The sequence below is a fragment of the Mus caroli genome, unplaced genomic scaffold (assembly GCF_978045245.1).
Source record: "Mus caroli unplaced genomic scaffold, Mus_caroli_1 scaffold_1, whole genome shotgun sequence".
Lineage (NCBI taxonomy): Eukaryota > Metazoa > Chordata > Mammalia > Rodentia > Muridae > Mus > Mus caroli.
In genome coordinates this window covers 172,039,464-172,052,300 of record NW_028227256.1, presented here as the reverse complement: position 1 = coordinate 172,052,300, position 12,837 = coordinate 172,039,464, and the positions used below count along the sequence as shown (strand labels likewise).

The following is a 12,837-nucleotide window of genomic DNA, read 5'->3' as shown; positions in this document are numbered from 1 at the left end:
CTCTGACTTATGTCTGTCACCTGCTGCATTGTCTCATGACCTATAATTCGTCAGTCTGGCTGTATCCAGGGACCCACTGGGCACAGTCTGATACAGGTGCAAACAGATGTGCTGTAAGCCTGTTTTGGCTTGCCATACTCAGTCTATTTTAGACTGAGAGTGTGGTTTCTCAATTGCTCATTAGAATGATTCCTTAAGTAGAAAAAGACACATCTCCTTTGGCTTGTTCCCCTTTATATAAGGTATTTTATCACTTACTTAATTTCAAGTTAATCACTCTTGATCACCCACTTCTTAGCCTTCCAACACTTTCAGCCAAACATGTTTCTGATTTCCCAAATAAGCTTGATGGTTCTGTGCCTTGGTACATCTGTTTCCATGGATTATGAGTTGTAAAAGGACCTTTCTACATCTTGATTATAAAATTGTTTCTCTTCTCTGGCAGTCATTTCAGGAGAACAGAAATTACTTTTTTATGATGGTCCCATTTTCTATGTGCATTATATAAATGTGTAAAAATATTTCCATTCCTGTAACCAGCTAATTTTCTGACATGGTTATTTTAATTCAAACCAGTACCTCTCTATTTGATAATTCTTGATGTTTAAATAATATCCAAGTCATAAAGCAAAGAAATTAAGAGGATAAAATATGAAAGTTATAGACATAAGAGGGGAAAGATAAAAAAAAGAGCAAATGAGAAAGCCAAAAAGTATATCAACAAACCTAATGCTTATTGAAATTTTATTTTGGCTTACATTTATTATAGATGCTACAAAGAGTTTAGCATTCTCACTTTAAAAATAAAAAGTGTTTTCTTGGCCATTGTTTCCTAGTTTATATATAGAGAAAGAAAGAGATGGGAGGGAGAAGAAGAGACAGGAGAGGAGAGGAGAGGAGAGGAGAGGAGAGGAGGGGAGGGGAGGGGACGGGAGGGGAGGGGAGGGGAGGGGAGGGGAGGGGAGGGGAGGGGAGGGGAGGGGAAGGGAGTTTAAGGGAGGAGAGGGGATGGGAGGAAGGGGGAGAGGAGGGAGAAGAGGAGGGAGAGGAGGTGGAAGAGGAGGGGGGAGAAGAGGGAGAGGGGGGAGGAGGGGGAGAGGGACTGGGAGGGAGAGAAGGACAGGGAGAGAGAGAGAGGGAAGGGGAGAGGGAGGGACTGGGAGAGGGAGAGGGAGGGGCAGGAGGAGAGGGAGAGGGACAGGGGGAAAGGGGAGGGGAGAGAGTAGGGGAGAGAGAGTAGGGGAGAGAGGAGGGTAGAGAGGTGAGAGGAGAGAGGGTGAGAGAGAGGGCTGAAGAGGAGGAGGGGAGGGGAGAGGAGGGGAAGGAGAGGGGAGTTTAGGGGAGGGGAGGGGATGGGAGGGGAAAGAGTGGAGAGGGGAGAGGGGAAGAGGGGAGAGGAGGGGAGAGGGAGGAGGAGGAGGAGAGGGACAGGGATAGGAGGAAAGCAGAGGGGGAGAGGGGAGGAGAAAGGAGGAGGGAGAGGGGAAGAGGAGGGAAAGGGGAGGAGAGGAGAGGGGACAGGATGGGAGGTGAGAGAGGAGGGGAGAGAAGAGGGGGGAGAGGGGGAAGAGAGGGGAGGAGAGGGAGAGGGGGAGGAAGAGAGGGTGGGAGAGGGGGAGGGGAAGAGGGAGGGGTAGGGGGAGAGAGGGACATGGAGAGAGGGACGGAGGAGAGGGGCTGGGAGAGAGGGATAGGGAAGAGAGGGATGGGGAGAGAGATGGGGAGAGAGTGGAGGGGGAGAGAGGGAAGGGGGAGAGAGGGAAGGGGGAGAGAGGGATGGGTGAGAGAGAGAGAGAAACTGGGGAGAGAGAGAAGGACAGGGGAGAGGGGGACTGGAGGAGAGGACAGTGGGGGGGGAGGGGGACAGGGGGACAGGGAGAGGGGGACAGGGGGAGAGGGACAGGAGGAGAGGGAGAAGGGAGGAGGAGAGGGGAGAGGGAGAGGGGAAAGAGAAGCCAGTTACAGAACTTTACATCTATACTAAGAAGTGGGATTACTGCCAGAACATGACCCTTCTCACCTGGCAGACTTCTGCCTGATCTCTTAGAGCCTTTATGCTGTTTTCAAATGCATTCAGATCCACCAGGAAGGCTTCATGTTTCTTGAGAAGGGCCTGGAATTATAGATAGGAAGATGGTTAAAGCAAATATCAGAGCCACACCAGGAACACCATGGAGAAGCCTCAGCTACCATTGTTAATGGATTATGTGATTGTGTCAAATGCCTATGAGAGTCATTTACATCTATATAAGAAATTTTCTTTTCATACCACATTTGCAGAACTCAAGGAAATTTCAGTAAACAAATGAATAACAATTTCATTGTATTTTCTCAAATCAAAATAAATGAGCTTTAGACACCTTTTAATCAAGACATGTGAGAGTGTGCTATTGTGGACTATCCTACTTTGTAGCATTGATATCTGAAAAGCTTAAAAGACATACTGTTTCTAAAGCTGATGAAATCTATAAAGGTTTTCCATATTATACAGAATAAAACACAGTAGTGGATGTAAGTGGGATTGAATGTAAATATGGTCCTTAAGGTTCTTTGTATTGCCTACATATCTGTCTCATTTTATTTCAATAAAGGAATTCAGATGCCCATTTTAAAGGCATGGTTGTCTTATGAAAGTTCAGGGCAATTCTGAGAAAGTCAGAATAAGACCAAGAAAGATAGATCTTTGATCACAGACTTTGGAATTTGGTTCTCTTTATAGGATCTATGGAATTCTAAGAGATTAGAAAAAAGCTGAATACTCCATTGGGATCTCTGCTAACATTGAGGCTATCATAGCAGATCACAAGAAAACAACCACTGTTGAAATGATAGATAATCTAGCTTTTGATGGAATTTAGTGAATATTCATAGGACCATGGTCATTACAGCCCACCTTACCCCAGCTGCTTCTTCATCAGCTCCATAGTTTTTGTTGTCTACAATGGGTTCTTTCTCTTTAATCCATGCTTCTGCTTCATGCAGATCTGCCAGGTACTGTTGGAGCTGGACATTGGCCTTAAGATCATTCTCCCGTCTAATAGCTCGAGCATGGAGAGACTCCATATTTTTGTTCAAGCTTTCAACCCTAGATGCTATGTCTTCTGCAGCGAAGTGTCCTATGGAATAGGTATGGGCATGGTGAGTCAGACCCTCATTCATAGCTCTATCATGTTCTAATCTTCACCAAGTCTTGGAGAAAGGCAAGAGGCAAGAATATGATGCTGAATTTAGCCACGATTACAATGTAGGTCTCTGGGAGGTAGACTGTCCTAAATGAGATTAAGCAGCAGTAGATGGGGGGGTAGATGTATGTATGTGATGGTGAATGAGTTGGTATGAGCTAAGAGCTATGGACATGGAAAAAACACCCACAAGTCCTTTAAGACTCAGAGGATGAAAATAATTTCTTTTCTAGATTAACAGAAGGAGCTACAGATCTCCCTTCTTCCTTAAAGGTAGAAATTGGAACAAAATATGAAGAACATGATTTTTCAGAGCTTTAATAAAAGGAAAGGAAAAGAAAAAAAGGTGAGGCCCACCCTAATGTTGGTGCAGCTTATGTTACAGTTTAGAGGCTTTTTGCTAGGAAACTAATCCAAGCTATACCTGAGTCGATGAGAAAGAAAATGGGGAACTTGAGACAACTAGAACTTGCGAAGCAGAGAATGTAAGGGAAAGGTCCTTCATAGATCTGGAGCTTCAGAGATATTCAGTGAGAGTCCCTTAGGGCATCTGACTGGTGAGACATATGTAAACATACAAGGAAATGATGAGAGAATGTGTGCAGGCAGCTATTCTGTCCTTGGGATTCATCTAAATATGCAGATAGTTAAAATTACCGCCCAGTAACAGAAAGAATGCCATTGACCAAAAGTAGAGTCATTGGAAAGGTATCTTAGGACTACACTCATCTCTAAAGTAGTGCAATGATACAGTCTGTTTGAAGAGTCACAGTGAAGGGCCAAGAAACCCTATGGCTGTCACATTGAAGAAATGATATGAATGATAAAAAGACAAGGTTAAGAGTCCTGGAAAAGAAGAGTCATGCCAGACAGTGGAAGGCATCAGATTTCAAATCGCAAACTGTAATGCTGAATATAACATGGCTGCATCTTTAAGGCATAAAGAAGCTACTTTTACATGTAGTAAAATAACATTTGAAAAAAATGAATGTAAAACAAAGGTTTTCAAGTGAACAGAAGCAAAGACATTTATGATTAGCTGATCAGACTACAAGGGCGGTCAGAAGAAGTTCATCAGGTAGGAGGCAAGCAGTGCAGATGACAATCCTGAATAGCACAAAGGAGCAAAGAATAGCAGAAGAGGTCAATAAATGGAGAGATCTTTTTATTTCTTAATATTACTCAAAGCAAATTGAAAACTAAAGTCAAAATCATGCTAAAGCTTTCATAATGCAACAAAATTAAAATGAGCAGCAGCAGAAAATACGGGAAAAATGAAAAAATATCCTTAAAGTTGTTACATTACACACAAAAAATGTTATACTACTTGTGTTTAAATAGTCATAAATCAATATATCTACTTTAAATCATAGAACAATAGCTCCCAGTGTTTTGTTCTCAGATACCCTATACAAACTTAAACAATGTTTGGTACACCTATTAAGCTGCCATACATATGATTATATTCATCAATAATTCCCATATAAGAAGTTAAATATGAAAATTTGTCACAAACCTAATTAAAGGACAACCCAAATTAGTATAATAAAAAACACTGAGTAGGGACACTGACTGCTCTTCCAGAGGTCCTGAGTTCAATTACCAGTAACCACATGGTGGCTGATAGCCATCTGTAAAGGGTTCCCATGCCCTCTTCTGGTTTGTCTGAAGAGAGGAACAGCGTACTCACATACATAAAATAAATAAATAAATCTTAAAATAATATTGAACAGATTTTAGACAAAGGAATATTTCCAGAAACAATGGTGGATATTTTGGGTAGAAATAGACACACACACACACACACACACACACACACACACACACCACATATATATATATACACATATACACATATATGTGATAAATAGAATATATGTTTGTATATATATATATATATATATATGTATAATAAGCCTTTTAGATACAAATTGGTGAGAATATAATAAGAACATGACAAGGTGGAATTAAAAAACAAAGAAAGGTTAAAGCAACAATAATAAAGGAGAATAATTCATTGGTTTATATAACTTTCTCAGCAAACTTTATTTTGGCCTATACTTTTGAAAACTGGATAGTAATTATTGAGTATTGAGTAGTTAACAGAAGAAAATTGTTTGTAACTTATGTTGCTTGTTTATTTCTGAGATCTGATGCTGAAATTTAGCGAATAGGAGTTGCTCAGGATGAATGACCAATATGTGAATAGTCACTGAAACTGTACAAAATGGGAAATTTAAAGGAATGATCTTGTTACTTTATTACTTTGTTTCCATAAAAAGGAAAGGCTTTAGATTATTGGGAAGGTCTTACATAGGAAAACATTTTATGTTTTACAAGGCTTTGGAACTTAGATTTGAGTTCTGCAATGTTTACAAAAAAGTATATTGATAAATAGACTACAATTATTTTATTTTTAATGATTGGGGTTTGATGTGTAGAGGATTTAATGATGTGTTTGGTACAAACATTAAAGGTACTTTTCTATGGCTGAATTATAGAAACACAAATCTATATACTGCTCTATTAGAAACACTTAAAGGGAGTTTTCAGTAAATCAGCAAGTTAATGCCACCTATTTCTAAACTCCCATTAAGTACTAAGATTATCTAAATTTCTCCCCCAAAGTCTGTTATGGTGATGTTTCAGCCAAATTCGTAAGTGTCACACCTACCTTCCTCCACCATTTTGTTTCCCCTCTCTGTTATAACTTGAATCCGTGGTTCATGACTGGCAATGTCTGCCAAGATGACTTCATGTCTGTTTAGAAGATTCTTGGCTGCAACCAAGTCCTTTCCTTCAGAGAAAAAGATTCAAGGTTTGGGATTATCCTTATGGAACGTGCTTATTAAATATGCTTTACTTGTTGCCTAATATTAATGTCACACAAATAATAGCCACTGAGAACTTCATCCATCTTTATTCTCCCTGCATCTTCATCATTCTACCCTCTCTAACTTTCAGATTTTCGTTCCCTGTATTTTGCACTGCAGTATCTCTCCAGACACTCTCCATGCAACTTCAACAAGAATCAGAGTTTTGTATCATGTTTTTGTAGAGTAGTCTCTCTACCGTCTCTCATATATGGTCCTAGTACATCTGGATAAAGTTGGACAATATTCATATGTGATTTTCCTGTACGTTAAGACAATACCACTGTCCTGGAAGTTATACTTATGGACTAATAAGCTCTAAAGTACAAGAAATTATATGTCCTCACCTCACTTTTGAATTGTTGTGGTAAGTCCTATATTTATCCAAGGATCACCAATAATCCAGACATATATACTTGACATTGTAAGTATTCAGCATTGCTTCTCAGTGAAGAAGCTTTAGGAAAATAAATTGTAGCTGAATCCCCCAAAAGCTAAGCACTCCATATCTTCCTAGAGGCATGACTTCATGCCATTGTCCATGTCTATTTTATAAAGCAAATCTGATGGCACAATTTTGAAATATGTAAATATTTATGGGGGTCGGAATAAAATTTCATGGGTCTGGAGTGGAGAAGCTGAGAGTCAATGTTTTCCCCTCACTGTTGCATCCTGGTTCTCTTGATCTGGAGAGCTTGGTCCCCTCCTGACTGCTCAGTGTGATTGTGCTTCACTAACCAAGATGAGTGGAAGCTGCTGAGGGTTCAGTCTCCTGGATCCAGGCCTCCTCATCTTCTGAGTCTCTGCAAATCTGCTGTAACTTGAGTAGGTCAATGAGCTTCTTCTTCCGAATGGCCAGTGGCTCCTTCAGAGCCTCAAAACGGGAAAGCAAGGATTCCTGCCTTGCACGGATGTCCCCAGAGTCCGGATGGCCTATCTCTTCAAAGTGCACAGCCATGTCAGTGAGGGTGTCCACCTGATTCTGAGGCAGAAAGACAATGTGCATTAGGAAATTATATAATTTATTAGAAATAGATGAGATTTTTCTTATGCTGAAAAGTGGATGTCCTGTTATTTTTACTCTGTGATTCTTTATAAATATGTATTTTAAATATAACATAAAGTCACTTTATGTTTATGAATTTTAATATTTTAAAAGGGTTGAAAATATAATATGTATGCAAATACCAGAACAGGAAGCTCTTATGCTATAGGTGATTGTATTGAGACAAACTAATGTGAAATGAGTTACAAATGATAACTAAGGAATACATGGCAAAACTGTCTATAAAGGCCTAGGATTTCAGACTCAGAGAATGGCATGGTACTCAGAAGAGTCAACCAGTTCTTCCACTAGTCATCAGTTTCCACATAAATGTGCTTCGGAGAATGAGAGGACTTGGGAAATATTGTGAAGAGGCTGTTTGCTAATTAAATGTACCTTTGCATTCCTGATCACTTAAGAGGAATACTACTAATGACAGATTGTGTGTATGCACACTGTTATGTCTAGTTTCATACAATCAGCAAAATGTTGAAAACAAACCTGACGAGCAGTCACATCTGACTCTAGAAGGCCATGTTTTCTTAGTAGATTCTGCACATCAGCCAGACCTTTCCCATAATCCTCAGAGGTAACCTGCCACTCCACCTCCTCTAGCCAGCGCTTCAGGTCTTCTGCATTGTTCTCAAACTGTAACAGCTGGTTAGCTTCATACAGCTGAGTCCCTGGAGTGGGGGAGGTTGGAATATTGGATAGAAGATATTGAGAGTTAGTTATGGTGGTTCTCTTCACATTGTAATATCCTGTTTCTCAACTTAAGGAGGAATATGTTTTTATATTCCTAAGAGAAAAACAAGAGAATCATTCTAGAAGAAGCCATCTTAAGTTAGTAGAATTTTGGTAGCATTTGGTTTTAAATACAGAGATGTTACCAAAACAAATACTAAATTGCATTTTTCTGGTGAAATGTATTTTCCTTGTTAGTTGTCAGTTCTTTTGGATATTTTCAATGCCATTTGGTATGTATGCTTCAACTTCTATTTTGAATGAGATTCAAATACAAACATCACATTTGCTAAATGTTGGAGCTCGGTAAGTGTGAAATTTTTAGGTGGTTTCAGATATAGTCAGCTTCACTACTAGTGACCATCTATAATCATAAACCATGACTCATTATTTTATCTTAGAATTGCCTTGATAATTCCTATTATATTTGTCTAACTCTTTATTCTATAACTTTGTAGCTATTTCCATTATTATACTTTAAAATAATTACTATGTCTCCTGCTATGAAAAATAGTCGTGACATCTTACTGTTAAAGTAAGACTATATTTCTCCCTTAAGCCCTAAATCAGAGTGATATCTAAAAACCTCAATGTGACGTCTGTTATTTTATACTCAGGTCAAAATAACATCTACAGATGAGAATCATAACAGAGTAGATACCAAAACAGAAAATATCATTTGTAATAATTACTGACAAACAAGTGATTAATTTCTAAATGTAAGAGACAAGATAAAACATAAATGCGGGCATATATATTTGAAAACTTACAACATATTCTGATCACTTTCTAGATAGGCAAAAACAGCACCTTATCAAACCTTATAAGAACAAAATTCATAGGATCATCATGTGTGATACCAACCATCTTTTCATTTCTAAACTCCTTTTTAAAAAAGATTTATTTATTTTATTTATGTGAGTACACTGTAGCTGACTTCAGACACACCAGGAGAGGGCACTGGATTCCATTACAGATGGGTTGTGTTTGTTAAGAGTTGAACTTAGAACATCTGAAAGAGCAGTCAGTGCATTTTAACCACTGAGTCATCTTTTCAGTCACCATTTATAAACTCTCACTGCCAATTTTAATGCTTATTATTATAACCCATTTATATATCTAGTTAATTTAACCAAAATATGTAATAAAGTAACTCAAGTATATTAGGTGTGGGTACAAAGAAAATATTGAATTTGTAGCCTTCAATACTTCAATATTTATTTAAGAAAAGAAATATCTAGGAGAAAATTGAAGGAAAAAAAAGAAGCTTCAATGAAAAACCCAATGTAAATAAAGAAATTATTTAAAGGATTAAATACATAATGTGTTATATTTAGACTGGATTTTAAAAGTTGATAATCAGATGACACAGGGAGGCAAACATATAGGGTCACCTTGCAAACAGTTCACCAAATGACATGATGATGGAGACAGAAAAAGTAGATTGATGAAGTTGTAAATCAAAACCTCTGCTTTACCCTTTTGTGCTGTTGCCTCCAGCAACTCCTTCCAGAGATTGGCAACCTCACTCAGGCGAGCAGCCACAGCCTCGGAGGCGTAGTGACCATCCTCAATCATCTCCTGGCCTGTTTTCTCCAAGTTATTGAGCATAATCTCATTTACTGCCAATTCCTCTTCAAAGTCCTGCTGCTTCTGAACCCGGCTCTTCAAGTTCTGCACATCCTGAGAGAGGATGAAAAAATCAAGGAAATTATTGTTAGAAGAAGGAAGGGCAGACATTTCAAGGGCAACCAGGACCAAATGATGAGAATCTATGTAGAAAAATCAAACTGGAACTGAGCTGAAAGCATCTCTCCATGCTGGCTATCTTTTATACTCCTAGAAAGTAATAATCAGGCTAGTAGAGAGGAGACATCAAGAATCCTACTCAGCTATGAATTAAACTATCTCTAAAAATATACTGCAAGGTAAAATGTGCCTTCTGCTGAAATAGTGGTTGGACTGCCATTGGAATCAACAACCACTCTCTACTTAGATTTGAGCTTGTTCTCTGAGAGGAAGCTCACATTTGATATTGTAGAGCTAGTCAAAAGTCTGTGGTTGAAGAGGTCTCAGTCCCTAGTGGTAAATGCGCTACTCTTATAAAAATGTTCTTGGTGTCATGGTGCCTTGTTAATATTTATATTTATTCCCAGAGACAAATGTTACTCCCAGATTTAATCAGAGAAGCATTTCTTGGCAATGAATGATGGTGAATGCAGAGGTGCATGGCTGCTGAAGGAGACAAGAGAAAAAGATCAAAAACTTAGTGCTGAATAGCATATAAGGAGTAGGGACCATCACAAAAGGGAGCGTAGAAAGATTGTAAAACCCAAAGGATAGGGAGGTGGGATATGAAATGCTGGACTTGACACAGCCAATGCAGTCACAATCTCATGGCAGATGTGATTGCTTGCAATGAGTTGCATTAGAGTGGACACCTGCAGTACCCATGTAAGAAAGTCTCAAAATAAAATAAACACAATGAAGGGAATACTAAAATGAGATTATTTCCCATTACGGGAAATTCATGGGGCAATTTCTGCTATATTTAGGGCAGAATGGTTAAGCCCTTCAGCATGAGTTCAGGAAGATTATTTGAAAATAACCCCCATTAAAGCATAAAACATCAGTCAAGGCTGCTATGAGACACAAAAATTATTTTCCATTTCATTTATTTAGATTTATTTTATGTATATGAGTACACTGTTGCTCTGTTCAGACACACGAGAAGAGGGCATCTGATCCCATTACAGATGATCCGCCATTTGGTTGCTGGGAATTGAATTCAGGATTTTGGAAGAATAGCTAGTGCTCTTAACAACTAAGCCATCTATCCAGCCCCTATTTTCCATTTCTTTCTCAGTACATACACAACCCACCCATTTGCAACTTAGAGTTCTTTTTGTTGTGGATACACTAAAACTGTTATTCCTACAGAAAATGCAAATGTGTGCTCTATACTTCTGTAGAGGGAAACATAATGTAAAATATTCATAACTCTCAAATGTAGGAACAAAAATGTCATAAGTATACATTTATGGATAAAGAATATATATAAAAAGGGATACTTTGAATATTAGCCTATAAATTGAAAGACTATTTTGATCTTTGACTGGTAATGTGAATAGTTAGAAACTGTATACGTGTGTGCATACAGTATTCATTGGTACATTGTTAAAAGAGAAGTTAGTGATCCCCAACAACTTTCACATTCAGAAACTAAAAAGGGGTAGGGCAAAGATTCTAGCCCAGGTTTGCACTTTAGGCTTGATGTGCTTTTACCCTGTGTTGGTAACATGATCTAAACAATTCAGTAACTGGACACATTCCAACTCAGAAGCTAGCTCTTCGTTCATAAAATAGATTTGGTCCCTTCAATCCATAATGCTGAGGTAATAGATCTACATAATCCAAATGATTAAGTTACTTTTAAACTTACTTAAGCTCTAAAATTTTGAATGTACCATTTGAATTATACAGACTCTTAACAATTACAAAGGCATAGAGGAGAACAAGGTATGGTGTTGTCACATGCCTTTAATTCCAAATACTCAAAAGCTGAGGTAGGGTGATTTTGTGTTTGAGGCATGGTAGGAGAACATAAAATGTATGTCTTAAGGTAAGACAAATTAAAGTGGCACGTAGAGAAGCAGAAGGAATACTAGAAGAACAAAAATAATCAAATAAAAAGAAATCTCTGTCTCCCCATTCTGTTTAGGACAGTGAAAGTAGTCCAGCTGAGTGGGGACAAAGAATTAGGCATTGGAAAGCCAACTGCCAATGAATATTAACAGGTTGAACAAAGTTCCATACCTTGTAATCGTCATCATCAGCCAACTTTTTCTTCTTATTGATCCAGGTCTTTAGGTCATCTGAGTCTTGATACAGTTGTTGGAGAAGTTGTGAATCTACCAACAATTTTCTTCTAGTGGCAGCCCTTTCACGCAGGGCATCACGTCTGGCCAAAAGCTGTAAAGCACGCGCACATAAACACACACACACACACATCCATTAAACTGTAAATAAACTCATGGCCATCAAAAGCAAATATAGACAGTTGAGATCACTGCCCACCCTGACTGTCTTTCCCCAGTGCTTTTCCTGATACTGGTCCACAGGTCATGACTTGACTTGTAAATACTAGAGTCATCTGGGAGGATCAAACTTCAATTCAAGAACTGCTTCCATAAGATTGACCTGTGGGGATGTTTGTGGGAACATTTTCTCGATTAATGACTGATGTAAGACGGAGCACGGTGGGCAATGTCAGGTGGTGCAAGCCATGAGGATCAGGTTAGTAAGCATGATTCCTCTTTGGTCTCTGCTTCAGTTCCTGACACCAGGTTCCTGACTTGGCTTTCCTTTATAATAGATTGTAAACCCAAAAGATAAATAATCCCTTTACTCCCCCAAGTTGCTTCTCATCAGTGTTTTATCACAGCAACCGAGAAGGACGGACAGGTAGAGAGAGGCTCTGGCCCTTGGCATACCCCATCACGGATAGCAGCGATATTCTCAGAGTCATAGTGGTCATTGTCAATAAGCTTGCTCGCAGTCTCATCCAAAGTCTGAAAAAAATAACATTTTTTCCCTCAGCAACAGATGAATGAGTGGCCCCAGTTTGAATATCTCTTTACAACAAACAATATCAATGTACAAGTTCAACACCTTGAAGGTTAGATGGCCTAGATCCTACTTATGGGTTCAGATATACCTGAACTTTAAAATATATACTCTTGGCTACATGATTGCCTTTTCTGCACTATAATTTTTTTCAATCTAGGTCACAGTAGAAGAATTCAGATGTCACTATGAGTAAATGCAAGAGAAACACTATCAAGGATTAAAGCAAATGTCACTTTCTTACAGCTCTTCTGTCCATCCCATCTACCTGCAGCTACATCTCTGTCTCCAGTGTATCTCCAAATACATTGAGTGTGATATAGAAGTGAATTTTTAGCCATATTCACTCATCAGTCCCTCAAATTGC

At 38.8% G+C, this 12,837-nt stretch overlaps 1 protein-coding gene across 1 annotated transcript in view; it reads right to left on the bottom strand.

The window, feature by feature from the left end:
- Spta1 (spectrin alpha, erythrocytic 1) overlaps positions 1–12,837 on the bottom strand; it is a 78,793-nt gene that overhangs the window by 46,844 nt on the left and 19,112 nt on the right. The window contains exons 13-20 of the mRNA XM_021155742.2: positions 12,338–12,415; positions 11,661–11,816; positions 9,323–9,527; positions 7,602–7,783; positions 6,794–7,037; positions 5,857–5,979; positions 2,899–3,116; positions 2,021–2,113 (exon numbers count right to left, since the gene is read on the bottom strand). Of these exons, the coding sequence (XP_021011401.1) occupies positions 2,021–2,113; positions 2,899–3,116; positions 5,857–5,979; positions 6,794–7,037; positions 7,602–7,783; positions 9,323–9,527; positions 11,661–11,816; positions 12,338–12,415 (1,299 nt within the window). The remainder of the gene's footprint in view (positions 1–2,020; positions 2,114–2,898; positions 3,117–5,856; positions 5,980–6,793; positions 7,038–7,601; positions 7,784–9,322; positions 9,528–11,660; positions 11,817–12,337; positions 12,416–12,837) is intronic.